The sequence below is a fragment of the Cervus elaphus genome, chromosome 13 (genome assembly GCF_910594005.1).
Source record: "Cervus elaphus chromosome 13, mCerEla1.1, whole genome shotgun sequence".
NCBI lineage: Eukaryota > Metazoa > Chordata > Mammalia > Artiodactyla > Cervidae > Cervus > Cervus elaphus.
Window position 1 is genome coordinate 58,823,309 of NC_057827.1, and position 26,470 is coordinate 58,849,778.

The window sequence follows — 26,470 nt, forward strand, 5'->3', positions numbered from 1 at the left end:
ATCAGCTTTAACCTCAGGACTCCTGAGAACTGAATATGCCATTCTGATTAAAAACTGGCCCTTGGTTATGATCTACAATTTTAATTCTGTCCCCATTTTTATTGTACCCACCTTTTCTTGATTTAATAATGAATTCTCTTTTTCTAAAACCTGGACATGCATTTTAAGTTTCAGATTGTCTTCAGCGAGATTATTATCCTAGAAGAACGTTAAAATGGTATGTTTTCAAATAAGAAATTTCAAGTTTACAAAAAAGCAGGCAAGTGATACAACTGTGCATTTCTACTCTCTGGCAATATATAAAAATTATAAGCATACAACATTGGTCCATCTAAATCCAATCATTTTATAGATATTCTTAAAGAGGATTTCTTTTATTACATTTGAAAAAATATGTCAATACATTTACAAAATAACTCGTAATCATTAAAAAAAAAAAAAACTCCTTGAATTCTTTAGGGGAAATCAAAATCTACTACTACTGTCTATACATACATAACATCTGTCAAATTAACCTTCTAAGAGATATACTTGCATTTTTCAATTATGTAACTTTTAAAATTACGTCAATTTATGATGTAAAAAGTTTCTATTACTAATCAGCAAACATAAAATTATAAGATGAAAGTTCCAAGGATAAGTTCACATGAATTTGTAAAAAATACAAAATAAGTAATTATAATCAAAATACTTTCTCTTGGTAAACCAGAGACAAAAGCTTTCTCTCTTAAAAATGAGTTTACCTGGTTTAAATTACTCAGTCTCTTTATTTCATTTTCAGCATCTGTAAAAAACAATGAGTCTGACATTAAAATTCTTGGAAATAACTTACTAATTATATCCTATATTAAACTCAGAATGAATCCAATTAAAATGTTATTTATAAGCATAATGAGCAAGCCCAACAATGAAACATAGTTTTGTTATTTTGTATTTCTGACTGTACCAAAGAAGTCATAAAGTAAATGCCAGTCCAAAATTATGTTAAAAGACAATCCTACAGAATAGTATAAGAAAGAATTATAATTGTATTCTGAATAAGTCATAAGTTACTGCCTTGATTAAAATCATTAACTACATTTCACAATGAATTGATTAGCCTGTGCAGCAGGAATATAGTATAAGAACTAAGATTAGAATTTTCCTGGACTCCAAAATCACTGTGGACAGTAACTGCAGCCAGAATATTAAAAGACCCTTGCTTTTTGGAAGAGAAGTTGTGACAAAACTAGACAGCGTGTTAAAAAGCAGAGATATCACTTTGCCGACAAAGGCCTGTATAGTAAAAGCTATGGTTTTTCCAAGTCATGTATGGACATGAGAGTTGGACCATAAGGAAGGCTGAGCACTGAAAAATTGATGCTTTTGAAATGTTGTGCTGGAAAAGACTCTTGAAAGTTCCTTGGACAGCAAGGAGATCCAACCAGTCAGTCCTAAAGGAAATCAGTCCTGATTATTCACTGGAAGGACTGATGCTGAAACTGATGTGCCAATACTTTGGCCACTTGATGCGAAGAACTGACTCACTGGCTAAGACCCTGATGCTGGGAAAGACTGAAGGCAGGAGGAGAAGGGGGTGACAGAGGATGAGATGGCTGGATGGTATTACCGACTCAATGGACATGAGTTTTGCGCAAATGCTGGTAGATAGTGAAAGACAGGGAAGCCTGGCGTGCTTCAGTACCGGGTGTCATGAAGAGTTGGACATGACTGAGGGGCTGAACAACAACAACAAAGAGTTACTGAAAAGAAATGGAGACGCTCCACGCAGAAAAAGCAACACAGGCAAAGGCAAGAGTTCAAACATAACATTGCTGGCTTATGGAGCAATACACAAAGTTCAACACGGCTAAAATTCAGAATGTTAGAATGGAAACAGTTGAAACTGCAGAGGCAGACAGAGACCAGATCATGAAAGACATCATATGTCCAACTAAGATGTTTAGACTGTACACTGAAGTTCACAGGGAGCCACAAAATACCGAAATCAGGGGAGTGACCTACTTTACATTTCTGAAAAATCATTCTGGGAGCAGAAAAATATATATTGAAGAAGGATCATGGAAACCACAGAATAACAGATAACACGTTTATAATGCTTATTATGGGCTACACACTGTTCTAGAGAGAACTTTACACCTAGTAACTCAAAATCCTACTACCACCACCATGAATGCAATAGGATTATCTCAACCATATAGATGAATAAAACAAAGTATAGGGATGCAAATTAACTTGCCCAAGGTCAGTTAGTTAGTGAAGGAGCTGGATTCCAACCCAGTCATGTTCTTAACCACTATGCTATTCTGCTCTACTGAGACTGCCTCCCAGGTGGTGCAGTCATAAAGAACCCACCTGCCAATGCAGGAGACACAGGAGATGCGGGTTCAATCCCTGGATGGGAAAGATCCTCTGGAGTAGGAAATGGCAACCTGCTCCATTATTCTTGCCTGAAAAACCCCATGGACAGAGGAGTCTGGCGGGCTACAGTCCCTGGGGTTGCAAAGAGTTGGACATGACTAAGCGACTGAGCACGAGAGACTGCTATGGTTAAAAAGGCAAAAAGAAAGTGTGATTGGCTGAAGTTATTCACTGGCAGTGGAAATGGAAAAAAGGGGAAAGACTAGATCAGTAAGTTTTTAAAGCAAAAAACCCATATACGTCACCCAATATATTAAAAAATAAATTTTGAGAACAGAGCTACTTTGAAGTCAAAGGCGAATGAAGTCCAGAACCCCACCACACAGCCTTCCCGCTGTCCCGAGACTGAGGCACCTACGAGAAACCCTAGAGCTCCTCTGGGACACAATCCTGAAAGAGCATTCAGCAGAGGGAAGTCAAAGAAAGAGAACCTTCAGGACTTGCATGGTGATGACTTCGAGTTTTCTCTTTTGGGAGAAACTGCTACCTATCGAAGTAGGGAAAGGAAGATGGGAGGAGGGTCACTCTACTTTAAGCGTAACCTTGAATTTACTCCAGGTCAGGAGCTCATGATAAACAACTAAATAAGGAATACAGAAGGGGCACAGCAGGTGGGGGGTGGGGGGAGAGGGTTGTAAGCAAACAAGGGCTAGAAACCACCAGAGCAGGAACAAATGAATTTATAAACTGACAGCTCATTTTGTGAGGAGAGTGAAAAACAAAATGCATCTTTTGAGTGGAAGACCTCCCATTATGTTTTCTGGCATAAACAAATACAGGTGTTTGGCCTATTTCATTCATATTTACTTTTTGTAACCTAGAACACTGGTGGCGGGGCTGGGGTGTGTGTGTGTTAGTCACTCAGTCATGTCCGACTCTTTGAAACCCCATGGACTGTAGCCTGATAGGCTCCTCTATCCATGGAGTTCTACAGGCAAGAATACCGGAGTGGGTAGCCATTCCTTTCTCCAGGCAGTTTTCCTGATCCAGGGATAGAACCTGAGTCTCTGGCATTCCAGGCATATTCTTTACCATCTGAGCACCAGGGAAACCCAGAACACTGGTATATAACTAAATATAATCATGAGCATGGTAAGTGGTGGAAGACCAACGGCTCTTGTAATTCTAAGGTCTGCTTAGACACAGATCATTTTGAAAGGTAACACAGACTTCTGAAGAAGGTAGACTGCATTCTCTAACTGGAGGGTCTGGACACTGATGAGTTATAGGAAGTGTTTAGTAACATCCTCCCAACAAGTATCTATATAAACATTTCTCAGAAATCTACATGGGCTCCAAAGTCAATGGTGTGTGCGCGCTCAGTCCTGTCCAACTCTTTGCCACTCCATGGACTGTAGCCCACCAGGCTCCTCTGCATGGAATTTTCCAGAAAAGAATACTAGAGTGGGTTGCCATTTACTACTTCAGGGGATCATCCCAACCCAGGGATCGAACTTGCATTTCTAGCGTCTCCTGCACTGGCAGGCAGATTCTTTATCACTACACCACCTAGGAAGCTCCCTAAGTCAACGAGTTCCACGTAAAAACTTAAAAGATGAGGAAGGCAAGAAACCTAGCCAATTCTTAACCCTTTTAAGTAGAAATATCCTATTTGTGATCTATTAATTACCCAGCACTGAATCCAACACAAACAACTCTATTTTAATTTCACAGTCATTTCCATTAATACTTAATTTCCATGAAGTGTTTGATCATTCAAATGTTTTGCCTCTACAAACAACTAGTATGAAGTGAAACGCCAATCAGAAATAAGTTCCAAACATTTTATACCGGACAGTGCTTGTTGCAGTCTGAACACTTCTTCTACTGATAAACTCTGTGGAATTCTTTCCTTTTCTGTCATCGTGTCACTCTGCTCTGCAGAATAAGGCTGCAATTTACTACATTCCAGTTTCAAACTTTCACATTCTTCCAGTATTTGTCTGTTTTCCACATTTAGTCTTTCTTGTTCCCTCCTCAAAACATCTCTGTCATTTTCTGCAGAAGATAGTTTTTTACTTATGTCTTTTATTTTATTCTCAAGTTCTTCAATTTTTTTTGTAGACTCTACTTTTTCAGCCTGTAGAACTTGAACAGTTTTTTGCATCTCTTGGGTTTTAGAGTGATCAGTTACTGCAACTCCTGGGCCACCTAGGACATAAATATAAAATCAGGGACACATCAAATATCAAGTACCAAGAGACAAATAGCCTGCTATATACAACTGAAGATTCAATAGACTTCAGAACTTGAAGATCTTAAAATGAAAAGTTAAAATAACAGTGAGGTAATACTACTCCTATTAGAACGGCCAAAATTAGAAGAATAACACCAGCAAATGCTCTTAAGTATGCGGAGCCACAGGGACTCTCATTTACGGCTTGTGTGGGAATGCAAAATGGCATAGCCAGCCTGGAGGAGCTTAATGATTTCTTACAAAACTAAGAAATACAATATTCTTACCATCTGATCCAGCCATCATACTCCTTCATATTCACCCAAAGGGACTGAAAAATTTCCACACAAAAACCTGAACAGCAATGTCTACAGTAGCTTTACTCATAACTGCCAAAACTTGAAAACCACCAAGATACTGTTCATGCGTGCAAGCTAAGTCGACTCAGCTGTTCAGTAGGTGAACAATTAAAATCTGTGGCATATCCAACCAACAGAATATCATTCAGTGCTAAAGAGAAATGAACTATCAAGCCAGAAAAACATAAAGGAAACATACACATAAACATAAAGGAAAAACAAACACAAAAACATAAAGGAAACATATAAACCTGAAGTTTATAATACAATAGTACGTCAACTATACTTCAATAAAAAATTATTTTAAAAAACATGGAGGAAATTTAAATGTATATTACTAAGTGAATGAAGTCCATCTGAAAAGGCTACCTTTTATATGGTTCCAACTTTGTGATAATTCTGGAAAAGAGAAACAATGAAGAAAATGAAAAGAAGAATGGCTGTAAGGCTGGGACAGGGGAATGAGCAGGCAGAGCAGAGGATTTTTGGAGCAGTGAAAATACTCTGTAAGATACAACGATATACATTTGTCCAAATCCATAGAATGTACACCACCAAATATAAATCCTAAGATAAATATGGACTGTGGGTGACTATGATGTACCTTGGTAAAAAATGTACTATTCTGATGAGTAACGTAGATAGTGGGAGAGGCCGTGCATGTGGGGGGATGAGGTATAACCAAGGTCTCTGTACCTCCTCAGTTTTGTTATAAATTTAAAACTGCTCTAAAAAAATAGTCCTTAAAAAAAAAGTTAAGTTACTATAATAAATAAAGCATTTAGAGGAAAGATATTGTGCTATGCTTAGTAGCTCAGTAGTTTCCAACTCTTTGAAACCCCATGGACTGTAGCCCACCAGGCTCCTCTGTCCATGGGGATTCTCCAGTTAAGAATATTGGAGCAGGTTGCCATGACTTCCTCCAGGAGATCTTCCCAACCCAGGGATCAAACCCAGGTCTCTGGCATTGCAGGCAGATTCTTTACCAGCTGAGCCACCAGGGAAGCCCAAGAATACTGGAGTAGGTAGCCTATGCCTTCTCCAGGGGAACTTCCCAACCCAGGAATCAAACTGGGGTCTCCGATACTTCAGGCGGATTCTTTACCAGCTGAGCTACCAGGGAAGCCCCAGGAAAAATGTTATTTGAAATCAAATACTAAAAGCCTTTGTATCTGAGTCTGAAAAAAAGTGAAAACACACCAAACAATCCAAAGAAATCTCTGTTATAACTATTTACCACAAAGGTAAAAGGACTTTTTCATTTTTGCAGAATCTTAACAATAGTGGTACCACTGCAAATTTCCAGCAGATGAGAACTAGTCATTTATTCATTCTTTAGAATTTAGACCAAGTTTATATCAGCTAGGTTTGTCATATAATACATTAAAATAACAAAATTAATAACCTTGTTGTAATAGATTTTCCAGTTCTTCAATCCGATCTTCATAGTCACTTAATTCTTCTCGATGCCGACGAGTTATTTCTGCCAATTTCTGCTGATGTGCATTCTGCAATACTGACATTTCATGTTGATGGTTATCAATTTCCTGACTTCGATTCTGTTTAAGTTCCTTAAAAAAAATTGAACAAAGTTAACCACATTTATTTATAATAAATAAATTTAAGCTATTTCATTGCTGTGCAAAAATCCATATTATTAAAAATAATTCTCTAAACATGCTAAGGCTGAAAAAAGTTTAAACACAGGCTTCAAATCTGGATAATTCTAAAAGACTCCACCCTTCCCTTTCTTGGGCCTTAAGAAGTTGTTTTTCTACTTTTAATGAGGGAGCACCAGGAAGAAACAACTGAAACAAAAAGCAATCAGCATCTTTTTTTCATTAGTATCTGTGACCATGAATCTCTCCTGCTAATAACACAGTCCACCGACATCAGTGTCCACCTCTGGCCAATCTGTTCCTGTTGTTGCCCTAGTACAGCTGTTTTTTTGCTCAGCCTTTCCTTCTCTCAGTCTTGACGGGACCCCTAAACTGTCAACCAAGATGTCTCGCTACCCTAGTTGATACCATTCTCTCTCCCCTAGGAACCTGAATCTTGAGATGCATCTTTCAAAGGAGGAAACCAATTAGACCAGAAGCATTATAACAGCCGCACCCTGGAGAGCCTGTCCACTGTGTCCCACTACCTAGATTTCTCATGCTGGCCCTATTTCTATCCTTCCTGAGACTAACATGCTCCATTTTCCCTTCAATCCTGTGGAATGACTATTCCTGACTTCTTCCAATAAATTCTCTTATGCTTTACTTAGCTAGAGACAGGGGTTTTTTTGCTTATAGCCAAGAATCTTAATCTGTAAATTAACCTCAATTTCCTGAAAAGACAAGTGAAGCTATTCTTTAGTCTTTCACACTTACTTACGTCCCAGTACTTGACAAGGAACTTTACACTTAAACTTCAAAAACAATCCTTCAAGGGAGGTATTATGATAATATCTACTTTACTGATGATAAATCAGAAGCTTGTAAAGGTTAAGTAATTTGACCAAGGCAGGACAGCTGGAAATGACTGATACAAACTAGTAAAGTTCCACCATGAAGGGAAAATAACTATTTACAATAAATAACATTAACATTATATTCTGTCAGTGTTCTTTAATCCTAATCCTTGAAATTTCAGTAACCCTGGAACTGTTTCAATAAACAGTTTTACAAGATACACAGTAGAAAACAGACTTATGAAACATAAACTACCTAATAAATAAATGTCCAAAACCAAATGACTTTGGAAAGATATATTTTTATATTCTTAAAAGTGTCATTAAAAAAAAAAGTGTCATAAAGAAGAGAAGATATAACAGCAAAAAAACCCAAAGAGAATATCATAATCTATAAAATACTTTTATAAATGAGTCTTTTATTAATTTAGGCTTATACTTTTAATAAGCAAATTTTAGATGTATAACAGCCATTGTTTCAACAATCCACCTTACCTTAATGATATTTTGCAGTTTGCAAATTTCACTTTGATCAGCGATATCTGATCCTTGTGCTTTAGAAGTCTAGATCAGAAAAACAGAATTAGAAAGTAACTGTTCTGATTTTCTTATAAAAGAGAATGCCAAAAACTAACTTTAATAAAAGATATCTTTTTTTAAAAAAAGGGGCATTTGCACAGGGAATACAGCCAATATTTTATAGTAACTTTAAAAGGAGTATAATCTATAAAAATACTGAACCACTATGTTGTACACCTGAAACTAATATACTGTAAACCAGCTACACTTCAGTAAAAATAGAAAAAGAAACGTAAGTAAGAAAAAAATGAAAAAAAAAAAAAAGAAAAAATGGGGGGGGCGTTTCTCAGACAAATTCTTATTAAAGACTGCCAAGCACCTTCTAAAGAACCTAGTCAGACAGTGAGTAATAATACACAGTAAATAAACGATACTATTCAAGAGTCTGTTAACTAATTGAGGAAGACAATACCTTTACAAAATAAGAAAAAAACAACGCAGAATATTTTTCTTTACTTAACAAATTTTAAATTTGATGATAATCAAGCAGTTTCCTAAAAGGTAATTTCTAAAATGGAATGTTACCTAATATTAATGCTAATATTAATACTACTACTAATGCTAATATTAATGTATTGGCTTTTGGATGATTTTCTTTTCATTCAAAGCTGTGTATTGCTCCTTTATCTTTATTAACATTTACCACAGCATGCTAAGGAACCAAAAGTTGCTCTCTGATTAAAAGAAGGAACACAATACATTAGAAAGAATACAGGGCTTGGAGCTGAAAGATGTGTGTTTAAAGCACAATTTAAATCACTGTGACAGTGAGTGTGTTACTTAAACCTTTACTTTGCTCATCTGCAAAACAAAGGTAACAAATACCTCACATAGTTATTAAAGACAATGCATTGGATCAGTATATAGGGAAACATAAAAATTAAAGTATGATACAAACATTATTTTTTTTATTATGCCTTACTAGAAAATTAAGCCCCCTGAAATGGACCCAATTATGCCTTTTTCACCATAATACCCCAGTACAGGTCTGTCTTAGAGAAGGCATTCAAGATATGCTGAAGTAAATATACCAAAAATCCATCTTTTCCACATGAACTCTTACCTTGGCAATGTTTCTTAGAATGTGTTCCTCAGATCATCAGTATCACCTGAGTACTTACTTGACTATTTTCCATCACCCTAAAACAGCCTACAAAATACTAACCTTGAAACTCTGGTTAGCAACACTGGAGCTACAATATCGCCAAATTTCTCAGGTTATTCTTACACATATAAAGTTTAGGAACTATCATCTTTTAGGAATAAGATGGACTAACAGATCATCCTCTCTAAGGTTTATCTTGGGTACTAGGAATACCCAGCAACTTGGGAAGCAAGGAGATCATTTTAATTGGGAAGCTTTCTCATTTACATAACAAGATTACACTGACAAAAAGATAGAAAATAATGTCTTATAATACTTTATTTTTCTCCACAATGATAAAATAAAGTCCGTATGAGCAATATTTCAGTTTATTTCAGGTCTCGAGTACAATGGCTACCTCAGTAATACATAAAATCTGATATACAAGACAAAAAATGGATTCTTGGAAGAAAGTTTACAGTCCAAAATACAAAGGACTTAATATCTAATATTTGAGGAAAAAAACACAAAATATTTTGTGTCTTATAATACCAATCTATTATCAGATTTTTTTCATTTAATGTATAACTAATGGTGGCTGAGATGGCAAAGAATCTGCCTGCAATGCAGGAGACCCAAGTTTGATCCCTGGGTCAGGAAGATCCTCTGGAGGAGGGAATGGCTACCCACTCCAGTATCATTGCCTGGGAAATCCCATGGACAGAGGAACCTGGTGGTCTATAGTCCATTGGGTCGCCAAAAGTCAGACATGACTGAGCGACTAACAGCAATGCAAACAAGAACCTCACATCACCATCTACGTGAACAGTTTCAAATCTGGTGCCTTGGAGCTCCGAGTTCCACCAGGGAAGTCTCAGGGACTCCAGGGAAAAAGGTGCAAGTTCAACCACAGCAACTCTGTTTTTATCTCTTTTAAGGGCTGAACTTGTAACTTTTACCTTTAAAGTTCTCTTGCTTTAAATTAAAAAAAAAAATTTCTTTCAAATATCGCACAGAAGGGGAAACTAAGGCTCAGAGAATGATGACCTGACTAAAACCAATTTAAAAAGTCACTGGTAGAATTAGAAATAGAATACAGGTTTTCTGATTTCCTAGTCCAGGGTTCTTTCTGATACCAAAACGTCTATATAGAGCAGGAACATTTTTACTCACTCAGTTTTCAGAAATTCATGAAAATTCTACCTACCTGAGCAATATGCCTCCAATGGCCAACTTCAGACTCAAGTCTTGAAACTTCATTTGACAATCTATTTATTTCTCGTTGTGATGAAATGATGTCGCCAAAATCCATGTCATCGTCATGGAAACCTGAAGCATGATGACTTAAACCATAACCAAATGACGAAGATGCAGTAGTTGCTGGTACACCACCAGCTCCTGAATTCACTGACTGAGCAGCGGACTGCAGCTTCAGCAACTGATCCTGTAGCGCAATCTGTCTTGCTTTAAGATGGCTGATTTCTACCTATATTTATAATCCGTATTTTAGAGAAAGCACTGTGAAATAATCATACTGACCCTTTAATATATTCATAATGTTAAAAGTTATAATATTTTATAATTACCAATGGTTGTACTCTACCAACTGAATCCAAGTTGTCTATAACATCCCAACGTTAACACTTTTTTTTTTTCAACATAACACTTTTATTTCAAAAACAAACATGATTACCACAGTTAAAGCAGAGATAATGTTTTGATTAGTATGAGGAAAAGAATTCCACTCATACATCAACTAAAGCAACAAAATGCTCAGTTAAACATCAGTTTACCATCAGGAGATACTACATTATCAGGTAGTTTGGCATAGGCAATTTCTTCGGGTTCTGTTTGTGATTATCAAGCCTCAAGAGATGAGAAAATAAAAGCTTCGGCAGTCTACGCACTGTTGAGTTTCCTTAGAACACCTGTTGGAAGAATCTTTTGAACCTGATTGTGTATGGCTGGATTTGGGCTAATGCACCATGAGTCAGATAACTTGTACTGGTCTACACAAAACAGCTGAAAGAAACCTTTGATTTATTAATCTGATCTTCACAGTAAGCCTTGTAGATTATTAATTAGCCCATTAGTCTCAGAAGGAAATCATGTATTCAAAGAGGCCTTGGTTTTAGCTTTGGCAAAGAGAAGCCAGTGAAAATCTTCTAACTCTATTCAGGAAGAGAACTGTATAAAACTTGTGATATGCCAAATGGAGTTTTGACTGAAGGCTGGCAATACTAAGTCAACATCCAAAAGAAGTTACAAACACAGGACTTAGCATAATGCCATATCCATTCCAAATGAGAGATTACACAAAACATGAAAGTGAGTGAGCTAGAGAAAACTAAAATAAGCTCTCGGTAAAATACTCAAGCTAGTCCAAAAGATATCCTGCCACAACTAAGGAAAATCTGACCTGAGGAGACAGCCAATGAGTAACATTATTCCTACAGGTATAATGTCAAGCAATTAGACAAAGAAAAGCCAAATACAAATATGTCAGATGTCATAGTAAACAGACACTTTTTCGTATCAAAGCCCCTTCTCTAGTTGAGGTTTATAGAAATGTGCAAATCTTATTTTCCCATAAATGATATGAAGCAATCTGCATCTTTGGGCATTCTGAACATCACAATGAAGACAACAAACATTCAGAAAACAGCAGATCTAGCAACCTAGATGCCCATCAGCAGACGAATGGATAAGGAAGCTGTGGTACATATACACCATGGAATATTACTCAGCTGTTAAAAAGAATTCATTTGAATCAGTTCTAATGAGATGGATGAAACTGGAGCCCATTATACAGAGTGAAGTAAGCCAGAAAGATAAAGAACATTACAGCATACTAACACATATATATGGAATTTAGAAAGATGGTAATGATAACCCTATATGCAAAACAGAAAAAGAGACACAGATGTACAGAACAGACTTTTGGACTCTGTGGGAGAAGGCGAGGGTGGGATGTTTTGAGAGAACAGCATGTATATTATCTATAGTGAAACAGATCACCAGCCCAGGTGGGATGCATGAGACAAGTGCTCGGGCCTGGTGCACTGGGAAGACCCAGAGGAATCGGGTGGAGAGGGAGGTGGGAGGGGGGATTGGGATGGGGAATACATGTAACTCCATGGCTGATTCATGTCAATGTATGACAAAACCCACTGCAATGTTGTGAAGTAATTAGCCTCCAACTAATAAAGGGGAAAAAAAAAAAAGAAAACAGCAGATCTAAAGTATGTATTATCTTTGATTCTAGTAAGAAGTAATGAAATCAACAGTTCTTTTCAAATGTAGCTATAATGCAAAGGAAGTTCTCATCATACAATAGACAGTTACATCAAGTTGTAGAGGTAAAAAGTACGAACTCTACTTAAAAAGATGTATTCCTAAACGTGAATTTTTCATTTGCCCTATGATAACAGCAGCCAAGTAAAAAATAAAATATCAAAATTTTCCACAGTTTTCTCAACTAGGATGTAAGCATCAGAATCAGCTATGGAATTTTTGAAAAATTCCAGTGCCAGGGTTCCTTCCCAGTACACTAAATCAGAATCTCCAAGAAGATCTAACAATGTGTATTTTTCATGATTCAGCTATAAACCCCTAGGTGGGAGCTACCGCTCTACCGGAGTATAAGTCAGTGCCGCTCAAAGTATGTCTGTGGACCAGAGTCATGAATGTTTGCTCCAGTCCATGACAAGTACAGAAAACTAAAAGAATAAGGTTTAAAAACTTTTAAAGTAGTTTGACAGAATAATTTTATATCTGCTGAATCTTAAAAAAAAAAAAAAGGACTTTTCACTTTAACTTGAACTTATAAATTTGCTTTTTACACTCATTTTATCTTGTAGTAATATTGTATTTTATTGTATTGTAGTTTTATTGTATTGTCATTTTTATTGTATTTTATGAAACCAATTCCAAACAGATTTAAGTTCTTTAAATATTAATCTTTAATGTGGTTTACTTTTTCATCTTAGTATGTCACTAAAAGAACTAGAAATCAATGCATCTAAATTTTTAAAACCCAAATATAAAGTGATTGTAGAAATGAACATTTAATCAACAAACTGAACAACACCCCAATGATCTGAATAATTAAACAAGAAATGGCTCAATAGAAGCATTTACTGAATTCCACTTATGTACTAAAACTAAAGAGAATTCAATGACCTAGGTACACAGGTACAAAACCTAGGTACACAGTCTCTATTTTAAGGATTCAGTAACACTGGTTAAATTATATAATACTATTGGCACTGCAAAGGCAAGATAACCTACCTCCAAAATAACCATTTCTATCAAACTAAAGAGGAAAAAATATACAGAACAAGGTAAGTCAACTATAAAATACCTAATCTTCTGTTTTTCCATGGAAAATCAAGTAAACATGAATAAGCATATGTTAACATTTGTAGTTAAAATCATTTTCTTTAAAAAAGAAATGTTATTAGCAATCACATTGATTTAAAACAATTTAGATAAATAGGTGAGAAATAAGTTTCATAAAATCGGAAATTATAAACAACAGACGCCTGAAGATATTTTACACAAAGACTTTTATTCTTCTGGAAAGTAGAAATTAAACTCCACAAAGGTTAGTTTATGTAATATAAACATAAAAGCTTACAGAGTCCTTGTTAAATCAGTGATATCACACTGAGTTGGGAATTATTAACTTCAACACCCTTTTGATATTTTCACAGATCTAAATAGAGCTTGATGTATAACTCTTAGAAACCATCCTAAATACACTGTAGTGAAGTAAGTATGAAGTCTGTTATAACCTTTACCTCTTTCTGTTGTAGCTGATGTCGGTAATTCATGGATTGCTGCTTTATCTGAAGCTCTGATGCCTCATGCTTCTCTTCCAGATCAGCACAAAGTTTTTTGAGTCTCTCATTCTAGAAGCAAAGAAAAAAGTGTTTTCAACAAAAAGACTAAAAGTAAAACATGTTAGTAACAGTTATGTGCAGGACATTATAAAAAACATATTCTTTCATGCACAAAAAAGATGTACTATAGGTCTCAGAATTTTGGTTTTTAAAACACAATTCCAATTAAAGTTACATGTACAATAAGCATGTTAATAGATTATGCATAATTGTTTTTAAAAAACCCTGCTCAGCTTGATTTTCTGCTAAGAGAAAGTCACTGATCAGTGTTTTCCCCATCTCTGTACACCCAGTGTCTAACATACTGTAGGCAATAAATGTCTAGTAAATAAGTGACCTAGAATACATGTTTCAACTTTTGTGTTCTCCCTGAACAGGTACAAGTTTTTTGGTTTTTTTTTTTCATCAGTACAAGTTTCTCAAAGAAACCCTTTATAAAAAGACTTACGGTTGAAATATAGGTAGGAGGCCAAAGCCTCCCATTACTTGTCTGACTGAACCCCAGCCTCCTGAGCAAGGCATCTCTGAAAAATTCATTTTGAAAACCACTAGTAGAACTGTTTGAAAAACTACACTTAAAAGTACAGAAAATATTCTAAATATAATTCAATAAATTTAGATATCACAATCTTTTAAGATATTGGAAAATATGGAAAAAATTACTTAAATTTTAGGTTCAGTTCAATTCAGTTGCCCAGTTGTGTCTGACTTTGCGACCCCATGGACTGCAGCTTGCCAGGCTTCCCTGTCCTTCATCAACTCCCGGAGCTTGCTCCAACTCATGTCCATTGAGTCGGTGATGCCATCCAACCATCTCACCCTCTGTCATCCCCTTCTCCTCCCGCCTTCAATCTTTCCCAGCATCAGGGTCTTTTCCAATGAGTCAGTTATTCAGACCAGGTGGCCAAAGTATCAGAGTTTCAGCTTTTAGTATCAGTCCTTCCAATGAATATTCAGGACTGATTTCCTTTAGGAGGCACTGGCTGGATCTCCTTGCAGTCCAAGGGACTCGCAAGAGTCTTCTCTAACACCACAGTTCAAAAGTTATCAATTCTTCGGCGCTCAGCTTTCTTTATGGTCCAGCTCTCACATTCATACATGACTACTGGAAAAACCATAGCTTTGACTAGATAGACCTCTGTTGGAAAAATATGCTGTCTAGGCTGGTCATAGTTTTTCTTCCAAGGAGCAAGCGTCTTTTAATTTCATGGCTGCAGTCACCATCTGCAGTAATTTTGGAGTCCCCCAAAATTAAGTCTTTCACTGTTTCCCCATCTATTTGCCATGAAGTGATGGGACCGGATGCCATGATCTTAGTTTTCTAAATTTGAGTTTTAAGCCAACTTTTTCACTCTCTTTCACTTTCGTCAAGAGGTTCTTCAATTCCTCTTCGCTTTCTGCCCCAAAGGTGGTATCACCTGCGTATCTGAGGTTATTGACACTTCTGACAACCTTGATTCCAGCTTGTGCTTCATCCAGTCCAGCTTTTTGCATGATGTACTCTGCACAGAAGTTAAATAAGCAGGGTGACAACATATAGCCTTGATGTACTCCTTTCCCAATTTGGAAACAGTCTATTGTTCCATGTCAGGTTCTAACTGTTGCTTCTTGACCTGCATACAGATTTCTCAGGAGGCAGGTGAGGTGGTCTGGTATTTCCATCTCTTGAAGAATTTTCCAGTTTGTTGTGATCCACATAGTCAAAGGCTTTGGCGTAGTCAATAAAGCAGAAGTAGATGTTTCTCTGGAACTCTCTTGCTTTTTTGATGATCCAACGGATACTGGCAATTTGATCTCTAGTTCCTTTGCCTTTTCTAAATCCAGCTTGAACATCTGGAAGTTCCTGGTTCACTAACTGTTGAAGCCTGGCTTGGAGAATTTTGAGCATTACTTTGCTAGCATGTGAGATGAGTACAACTGTGTGGTAGTTTGAGCATTCTTTGGCATTGCCTTTCTTTGGAATTGGAATGAAAACTAACTTTTCCAGGCCTGTGGCCACTGCTGACATATTGTTGTGGCCTGTGGCCACAAATTTGCTGGCATATTGAGTGCAGCACTTCAATAGCATTTGATTTAGGATGTGAAATAGCTCAGCTGGAATTCCATCACCTCCACTAGCTCTGTTCATAGTGATCCTTCTTAAGGCCCACTTGACTTCACATTCCAGGATGTCTGGCTCTAGGTGAGTGATCACACAATCATGGTTATCTGGGTTATTAAGATCTTTTATGTAGAGTTCCTTTATGTATTCTTGCCACCTCTTCTTAATATCTTCTCCTTCTGTTAGGTCCATACTGTTTCTGTCCTTTATTGTGCCCATCTTTCCATGAAATGTTCCCTTGGTATCTCTGATTTTCTTGAAGCAATCTCTAGTCTTTCCCATTCTACTGTTTTACTCTATTTCTTTGCATTGTTCACTTAGGAAGAGAGAGGAATAAAAATGAGAAAGATTCTTGATGGCGTTCAGTTCTGGTTGAAGCCATTTCCTAAAAGACTGGCTAAAATTTCTGCCCTTGGAATCCATAAGATTCATACTTCTATCCTTAATTATCCCATTATGCTTAAGCCTTCTTATATTATCAAGGTCTACTAAAACCAATTCTAGTTTTTGAGTTTCGTTTTTTGAGCAGTCCTAAGGTCTGATATTTATAACATTCTTTCTTAGTAGCTTCCAAAAAAAAGAAAACAATATACTTAGAAAACAAACAAACAAAAAGATTCTATTTTGTAATTACCATAGGGGTACACTGGGCACCCTTATAAATCTAAGAATAATCACAAGGTCATAATGATCTTGTTTTTTCTGTACCTTGAAACATTTTGCTATTATTATCATCCTATCAGGGTTTCCCAGGTGGTTCAGTGGTAAAGAATCCACCTACAAAGCAGGAGGCGTGAGTTCGATCCCTGAATCGGAAAGATGTGGAGAAGGAAACGGCCACCCACTCCAATATTCTTGCCTGGGAAATCCCATGGACAGAGAAGCCTGGTAGACTACAGCCCATGGGGATGCAAAAGAGTCAGACATGACTTAGCGACTAAACAACAAGAACTAATCATTACTCATCAATTGTTTACAACTATGTTAAAAAAAGAGAAAATGGAGACTGATGGAATCATCTAGGAGAATGATAAAATAACAGTGAAATAACCAAGTACTACATCATCTTTTAAAAAGGAAAAACCAATGGAGACACTATCTTTGCAGTGTTTTTTTGTTTTGGGTGTTTTGGGGTTTTTTTTTTCCACTTTCATTTCACATAGTTGGAAATTCATTCTCACTTTTCAACAGAGAAGAAAACTGAGGAAAATATCCCACAATTAGACAACTAAGAACATAAATGCTGAGAGACAGAAACAGCACTCTGGAGTTTAATGGTTATGGTGAAAATGATTGTAGAAGCAAAATCTCAGACAAGTCTTTGAAAAACAATATCCTACATGAATTTCTTAAACTCAGAACTGAGGAATGAACAATCTATTTCCAAGAACAAAAAGGAAATACGGTGTTCTCATGAAATAATCATTCAATAAGATTTTATCTCACAATATTTTGTGAAAAAAACCTGAGCCATCCATCCCATTTTGTTAAATGGACATATAACAGTATTATTTCATTATGATATTTATATACCAACAGTTACTTGATACAGTCCCTATGTGGACAAATGCTGAAGACACATGTATACATAGGTGACCAGGAGGAAACAAATGACAAAAATGAAAAAACTCAGTGGATTGATAACTCTAATCGGTATTTATAAATTTAACAATTAAAGCACTTTGTATTTATGTAGCAGTCATGTTTTTAACAAAATCATATATCATCAAAGTTTTCATAAGTATTGGTTTAAATGACCTACGTCAGGAAAAAGAACTAGAAGATCTAAATCTATCAGAGATGTAACTGAAATCTGGAGTCAGTATTTACAAGAAACAGTCCAGTTCACTAAAAAAGTTAATAAACATATGTAAGTTAATAAACATATATAAGTTTATATGCATGCATGCTCAGTCACTTGAGTTGCGTCTGAGTCTTTGCAACCCCATGGATGTAACCCACCAGGCTCCTCTGTCCATGGGATTATCCTGGCAGGCATACTGGAGTGGGTTGCCATTTCCTCCTCCAGGGGATATTCCCTACCCAGGGATCAAACCTGCATCTCTTGAAGCTCCTGCATTGGCAGGAGGATTCTTTACCACTGAGCTACCTGGGAAACCATATGTATGCATATGTGTGTAAACACACACACACACACACGTTTTTAAAGGCAGAAACATAGGGAATAAAAATTTAAATTGTTGTAAGTGCTCACTGAAATTTCTGATGAAGTTTTTCATTATCACTTTATTCTTCTGTAAATTTCACTATCACTTTATTTTTCTGTAAATTATTTATAAAATAATTTAACAGGAAAATTAAGAGTCCATTGGATCCATATGGTAAATGGTAAGACTATTTTTCTTGGCAAAGATGGTTAAATTAGCTTAGGTTGGTTGCTATTACTTGGAACTCAGGAAGCCTAACTAATTTAATCAATGTCAAATATTAACATCTGTAAGCAAATCTAATTTCCTCTAGAAAATATACTGCCCTCTGTCTATACTGAAGCTTTCTAAATAAACAGAATTTTCTATTGGTTTTAATTTCCTACTGGTTTTAATCATATGTTCACCTTCTTTTTACAGTCATAGAAGGTGTTACCTTTATGAAGTGTTTATGTGCTGAGAGAAGGCAGGAATTACGTATAGTCAAAATCACCTTGGAAAATAAAGCTCTTGAGAAGTTCAACAGTCTGTTATCCTCTAGTATTCGAGTAAGCTCACAGTACTCTGAATAAGCACCAAACAAGGAATTTGGCTATCACTTAGGGATATGTTATACCAAAAATAAATACTTGTGAACACTAGAATCATACCTGCTACTGTCCAAGGACAACACTAGGATAGAGACTAGAGTTGAAATCAACAGAGGGACAGAACATTTCAATCTTCCGCCTTAAGTTCAATACAGAGCAGTCATTCATTCAGCAGGTTAATCCATTTACTACCCCCATTCCCCACTCCAAACATATACTGGCAAATGTAGCTTAACTAATGCCACTGCACACATCTCTGCCATCTAATTTTTCTGGGAAAGCCCACGGTGAGTACTCTCTCAAGGATTTCTTTAGAGACTATAGGAACTATTTCCTATCTCAGTCTTACAAAGAAAGAAGCTATTAAGTTCATCTGTCACAAAAACATCTACTAACGAGGTAATTACAGCTAAGGTCTCTTAAGGGCCACCAAACTGCCACCTTCTACTGAGGCAGAATAGGGCTTCCCAAGTGGTGTGGTGGTAAAGAATCCACCTGCCAATGCAGGAGACACAAGAGATGTAGGTTCGATCCCTGGGTCAGGAAGATCCCCTAGAGCAGGAAATGTCAATCTGCTCCAGTGAAAAACTCCATGGACAGAGGAGTCTAGCGGACTACAGTCCATGGGTTCAACACAGAGTTGGACATGACTGAGCGCACGCACACACGCACACACGCATGCACACACACACACACACACACACACACACACACACTCTGAGGCAGAAAACTTCAGTAGTCCCTCTTGAGAGATCCTTCCACTTTCAAATTTACAATCTTACGTTGGTAATCTAACGTGTGTGTGCTCAGTTGCTCAGTCATGTCCAACTCTTTGTGACCCACTGGACTGTAGCGGACCAGGCTCCTCTGTCCATGGGGTTTTTCACGCAAGAATACTACAGTGGTTGCCATTTCCTCCTCCAGGGGATACTGGAGGATCCAATATCCTCCCTGGGTATCCCTGATATACAGGGATCGAACCCGCATTTCCTGTGTCTCCTGCATTGCACGTGGATTCTTTACCTGCTGGGTCATTGGGGAAACCCTTGGTAATATAGACCAGAGTTCAATGATGCTTGTTTTCAGAAGTATTTTCTTACATTTAAATTTCATTTTCTTTTTTTATGGGCTTAACAAGGGAAAACATGCTTACCACAGTCCTCTAAGAATGTTGTTTGCCGAAATACTATTACATCTTCCCTCACCATTCTTATCCAAAGGCTAAATCTTGCACTGGCCAAAAAGTTCGTTCAGGGCTTTCCATAACATCTAAAAAACTTTCTGGCCAACCCAATGGTTAGATGTCTTTAGTACTTTACAATAGATGCCATTTTAAAACCTTTCATTTTTTTTTTTTATGGCTTACCTTTGAACTCTTTTCAAGTTTTCGTCATCCCTATTAAGTACAATGACCAGAGCTAGTTACCACAAGGCACTGACTAATAACGAAAAAAAATGGTAAAATTAATTTGCTATTCTTACATTCTACATTCTCTGCATACAAATATCACACCTTTTTAATGTTAGGGAATTAAAAACTCTACATTAAACAGAAATGCATTCTTCACATTACACTTAAATGTACAACTGCAGTTTTAGCACACTATTAAAACATTGTAAATCCTTGAAATGGTAAATTGTTGCCACTATTGTTTCTATATTTGCCAGATTTCCTTCTTCCACCATTCAGAAGCAGAGGTGGGAATATTTAACAGAAAAGAACAGTAACAAGTAACTATATCTTCATCAAAGGAACATGACAGAGCTTCAAAAAAGAGAAGAAAACTAAGATAAAGAGAAAGAGGAAAAGTGCATTAAAAAGAGAGGACTGAAATAAAGTGTGAATAACTCATGATTTCAAAAAAGAAAAATCTAAATCTTTAAGTTTCCTTACCTCTGATCTTAAGATTGTATGAATGGCTTCAACTTCCTTTCTCCTAGCATTAGGTAAATCTGCTACAAAAGAAATGGTATATACTGAATATATGGTCAACATCATGTGAAGTAAACAGGCATCTTTAGGAAAATAAATTTCACTGAGCTTTAAACAGAATGGTATGCTGATCTGAGGACAGATTCAGAAGACAAACATCATTTGATTGTTATCACTACTCTCTACTGTTACAGATGTCTACTGTCATATAAGTCACTTTGCCTATCTTCTATATTCAAGAGCATCTACCTTTACCCCTTGGAAGTATTCATTAAAATTTTGTAATGGAAAATTAATCTGTTTGTTTAGTATAATTTTTGATGAAAGGTATGCAAATAGGATGAAAAAAAATTTTTTTTTTTTTTTTTTTTGGCCACACAGTGGGGTCTTAGTTCCCCAACCAAGGATTTAATTTGGGCCCTCAGCAATGAAAGCATCAAGTCCTAACCACTGGACTGCCAAGGGAATTCCCAATGACATATTTCTAACTTCTTATGCAACTGGGGTTTAAGGTCTTACTTTTTCTGCTTCCAATACTACCAAAAAAATCAGTGACCTCTTAAACAAAGAATAAAAATGCAGTAAAAGAACACTTATTTCAAGTAACATGGACACAAGTTATTGAAAATGAGCATGAACTCAGCCTTGTTTTGTACATTTGCATTTACAAGGAAAGTTAGAGGACCAAAATGGCCGTTGATGCTGCCAGATAATCAACCTCCACACAGTTAGATTTCTAAGCATTAATATTTTTCATTACTCTCAGCCCTTTAATACTATAAAAATAACTTCTCTGAATTATAGTTTAAATCAAAAGAAAATACAAGTGGCATCCAATAAATAATAATGACAAACTCGCTCTTCTTGTTTTGAAAATCACTAGGTGGGGATGCTTGTGTGGTTGTTTATACAAATTGCTTGAAACTCTGACAAGACTGTCTAATTGCTACTCAGAAGAGAACAAATTATAATCTAATCTGTTTAGGAAGGTCACTGTTAGAAGCCGCAACTGTTTCAAAGAGAGATTAAAGAAAAACAAGGTCATGAAGACCTCCCTCCATATCCCTCTCCCCAGAACATGGCCTTTTTAAGGATAAGGTGGAGATGTTATGCAGACCAAAAAAGTTTTCCTCAATGAGGGAAAACAAAAATAACAACCATCATTTATTAATGCTTACTATTTGCTAGGCCCAGTGTTAGGTTAGGCATGTTACATTCATGATTTCATTTAATCCTCCCAAATTCATGATAGGTATCTCTTTTTAACAGATAAGAAAACTTTGCTTTTTAAATAATAAGTATTTAATAATTTGCTGAAGACCCCACAATCTGTAACCCATGGATGTGGAATTTCAATCCATGTCTGATTTAAAAGTCCAAGTCCAAGCTCCTAAATTAGTATAGTGCTTGATAGAATAGCAACTTCCTGATATTGTAACTATAGATAATTTTCAAGTTGTATCAATAGTGCTATTCTAAACTGTTATCTTGTTCATTGTCGGCACAGGGTAGACACTCAATAAACATTTGTTGAATGAATAAATGAACTGCATTCTGACCCTATTTTTAAATGATTTATAAAATCAATAAACTGGATGTTAAGCAAGTCCTATTTTAATACAAAGAGAAAACAATAAAAGCAGATTTTTAATCACTTAGCAAAATTTTTACTAAGCACGTACTGTGCATCAAGGAAGGTACCACACATACTAGTAATACAAGGATAAATAAAATAGAGCTGTCAGAGAGAGATCCACAAAGTTCTGTTAGACACAAGCGACTCAACCTGCCACGGACTGAGAACGGTTTCACCAGGTACCTGACATGTCAGCAGGGTCGTGCAAGAAAAATTGTTTTCCAGGCAAAGAGGGGTAGAAAGTGAAAAGTGAAAGTGAAGTCGCTCAGTCGTGTCAGACTCTTTGCAACCCCATGAACTGTAGCCTACCAGGACCCTCAGTCCATGGGATTTTCCAGGCAAGAATACTGGAGTGGGTTGCCATTTCCTTCTCCAGGGGATCTTCCCGACACAGGGATCGAACCCGGGTCTCCCGCATTGTAGGCAGACGATTCACCGTCTGAGCCACCAGGGAAGCCCCAAAGAGGGTAGAGGACGAGGTAAAAAGGAAGGGCTTTCCATGCAGGGCTTGGAGTTCTGTCAGCACCTCACCAAGTTCCCTGTACAGAAGCCCTGGGTGCAAGCATGCTTGTGTATATGAATGTACATCTATGTGGCTATTGAGAGAGAAGGGGGAGGGAACAAGAGATAAGATTGAAAGAGGTAGGTTGAACCCAGATAGGATAGGTTTTTGGGCTCCCCAAGTTAAGACGTTTGAGTTTTATCCCGTAGGTAGAGTCAAGAGATTTTTAAAGCACATTTGTTTTTAGAAAAGTAACTGGTAACACAACAGAATACGGAATAAAGGAGGAAGAAACAAGTGACAGGACATGAAAGAGAAATAATGGGTGGGAGCGAAAACGGGGATGGGAACTAAAGAAGGAGGAATAATAAAGGAAAGGACAAATATAAGAAACACTTCAGGCACCAGATGAACAAGATTAGGTGACCAATTCAAAGTAGGAGAAAAAAGAGGCAAAACAATGTGACAAAGATTTCTAAGTTTAGGAGAATGGGTAGATGGTGAAACTATTAAAAGTGAGAATACGGGAGCACATTTGGTGGGAAAAACAAAATGAATCCCACCTTAAGCCTGTAGGACATCCAAGTTGGAGGGGTAAGTGCGCACGTTCTGGCTTAGGGTCAAAGAAATAGTCACCTGTTTTCCCCTATCTAGGAAACAAGGAGAGACTAGGCATTCCCCAGGTTAGCCAGCCCTTTTCTGCTTCTGACAGCCCTCAATGTCACATGATCATTTCCTGAACACAGGAAGAATCCCTTTAACTCCCACCCCAACCCGTCCCACCTGATGTACCCCCCACCCCAGGGGTACCCCAAGCAGTTAAATGGTACCAACTATCATTTAATAGCAGCTACCCAATCTTCTTCCCTTCTTAGACCTCACAGAAATCCTAAATATAGATACTATCTTTCTAAATCAAAATATCTTTCTCTACTTCAACCAAATAAACATGCATACTCAATTAAATCAGTATTAAAAAATAAAACCAGAATGCTAATTTATTTACAACAAACAAAACTAGCAAAGGAACTGCTCTCATCCAAAAGACCACCCTCTCTGGAGGCAGACGTAGATTGAAATTAAAGAATTCTTTTGATCTAAATACTACTTGATGAAAGAAGTATCAAGAAATCAAAACAGCAATTAACTTAATCATCGATTACCATGTAACTCCTGGTCACTACTCATTAGTAAAACAAAATGAGGACTTCAAAAATGAGTGAAGGTTGCTAAAGGGACCCGAAGAACAGGATTACCTTCCTTGCTCTCCTGAGCATATGGGAGGCATTAGGCAATTAGGCATGAAAATACACTCTCAGCTGAGACGCTGTAATGTGCCATCAGAATAAGCAAAAATATAATAGGAAAACCATACCCACGTTTCACTAACATATATTTAAGTGAGAAAGGGTAAGAGCCACTAAATATTAAGCTACGAAAATCGAAGAAACCCCCTCCCGCCAAAAAAAGTGACTACGTGTCATAATACAAATAATTCTTTAAACTATGTCGATATAAAGGAAGAGGATCAAAATCAGTTCCGCCTCCAAGTTAAGGCCAAAGTAAGCGGTGGATGTGGATGAACCAAAGAAAAATAAACTCTACGCGATATAAGGGCGGTTTCACTCTGCTGTGAGCTATCCCCGGTACTCAAAAGAGAAACACCCTAACTCTTTCCCCCAACCCTAGAGGTCTCTCATTAGAGAAAATCACTTAAGAGGCAAAAGGAGAAATGTAAAGAAAAAAGGGCGGACACTTCTAGGACACTTCTCTAGACCTGTCTGCGTCTCATGACAGATGGACTTGGGGACCAAACGGACGCTCCCAGGGTCCCAATAAACCCCTCCCTCCATCGCCCCAGCTGTTACCTTCCACTTCCTCCGTGCCCTCCATCAGCATATCCTTCGTAAAGTTTGAAATCTGGCCAGTGAGGGAAGCCAGGCTGCCCCCGACCTGACCCAGGGACTGGCCCAAGCCGGAGCCGAGGCCCCCAAGCCAGGACGACATCGCTGCGGGTTAGAGAAGGTCCGCTCTGCTCCGAGAAAAGCGGCCAGCGTCGTCGGACTACTCTGCCAAATGTCCTCAAACCGCTGCTTCCGCAGGACTGTCCAAATCACAACACTCAGGAATCGATAACACGACAGAGGGAATGGTTCCAGTCCACGCCGGTTTCGAGGGCTCCCACCAACCGCCGGGCTCTGATTAGAAACGCAAAGGCCTGGCCTCAGACTTTACCAGGGGCCTGCCTCCAATGACACAGTCACCCCCGTGGGCTTCCACTCATTCTCACGACTTCCCACCATCCGGATTAGGCCACTTCTGCTGCTGCTTTAGTGACTTTCCCCAATTCCGTGGGCAACTCCTGCCAACTCGACGCCGGCCGCCATGACACCCACTAGGAACGCGTCTATGGATCATAGAGAGGCGCCGTGATAGGGTAGAAAGGCCCTGCAGAGCCGCCGGACGTGTCCTGGGTGCAGGGGAACATGGGATCGCGGAGGACCGAGTGCGGCCGCGGTGGCCGCAGCCTCCAGCCCCAGGGCAAGGTCAACTTCCACGTAGCCCGCCCGCTTTGGCCGCAGGTGGAATACCGACCGGTACCCGCGGCGACGCGGCGCTCTCGCCAGCTGCAGCTGGGTTTCAGGCAGAGCCGACCCTCAGTGGGTGCCCCCCGAAGTCGGTGTAGCCTGGAAGCCCTATGGACTCTTATTCTTGAGGAAACCCGAGTGTATTAATTCTGATTACCCTCGCGAAGGCAGCGGTGCGAGGAGACTGGGCGGGGACCCTCCACCGGATCAGAAGTGGATTTTACATAACTTATCACACGTGTACTGTGACGAGATTATTCTACACCCTGACAAGGGCCGCTGTGTACTGGGGACTATGGTAGGAACCAAAGTTACACAGAAAGGATGGGTTGCAAATTCAAGTGTCCAGGCAGCAAACATACTTGTGTTGATTACCTTCATAGTGGAAATTTTCTCTGCTGCCTGTCCAGCTTTGTAACCTATGAAGTTAAAAATACAGACTACCCGTTTCAAAATAACTCTGCAGAGGACAGCAGGGCCACTTTATGCAGAAGAAATGCTCTTCTAATGTGAACGCTCTCGTTCGGTACTGTGACACTCGCCCTGCAAGGGCCCACCCCTCCCAGGGTCCTCAGTTACAGAGTTGGTGCACACACCTGTGTCCTGACTTGGTTGCTTTCCTCCCTAGAGGAAAAAGGTCACGTGACTTATAGGCATTTACTGCAGTGCTACGTGAACCCACACTACCTGGCCAGAGAGACGGCCACATTTTTGACTTTGAAAAGAATAGGATAGGTCTGCAGGTCTTTTAAGCATAGAACCTAATATACTGGCACCTTTCTCCTTGATTTTATTCACAGCGGGGGACAACGGAGATTTCATTATTTGTGAATGGAACATTGGAAATGCCTCCAGTGTTTGAAATATGATGGCACCAAGGAATAGTGTTGTTATTCGGTCACTGAGTCATATCTGACTTTATTGCAACCCCATGGACTGCATGCAGCATGTCAGGCTTCCCTGTCCCTCACCAC

At 38.1% G+C, this 26,470-nt stretch overlaps 1 protein-coding gene across 2 annotated transcripts in view; it reads right to left on the reverse strand.

The window, feature by feature from the left end:
• Positions 1-25,351, reverse strand: part of TRIP11 (thyroid hormone receptor interactor 11) — a 69,194-nt gene extending 43,843 nt beyond the window's left edge. The window contains exons 1-9 of one of the 2 annotated variants that reach the window (XM_043922324.1): positions 24,777-25,351; positions 20,732-20,790; positions 13,877-13,987; positions 10,282-10,560; positions 7,907-7,975; positions 6,362-6,527; positions 4,213-4,572; positions 744-784; positions 112-198 (exon numbers count right to left, since the gene is read on the reverse strand). In XM_043922324.1, coding sequence (XP_043778259.1) covers positions 112-198; positions 744-784; positions 4,213-4,572; positions 6,362-6,527; positions 7,907-7,975; positions 10,282-10,560; positions 13,877-13,987; positions 20,732-20,790; positions 24,777-24,915 — 1,311 coding nt within the window. In that variant the 5' untranslated portion in view covers positions 24,916-25,351. Of the gene's footprint in view, positions 1-111; positions 199-743; positions 785-4,212; positions 4,573-6,361; positions 6,528-7,906; positions 7,976-10,281; positions 10,561-13,876; positions 13,988-20,731; positions 20,794-24,776 lie in introns of both variants that reach the window. The other variant, XM_043922323.1, reaches the window with a different exon arrangement.
• Between the last annotated feature and the right edge of the window lie 1,119 nt (positions 25,352-26,470).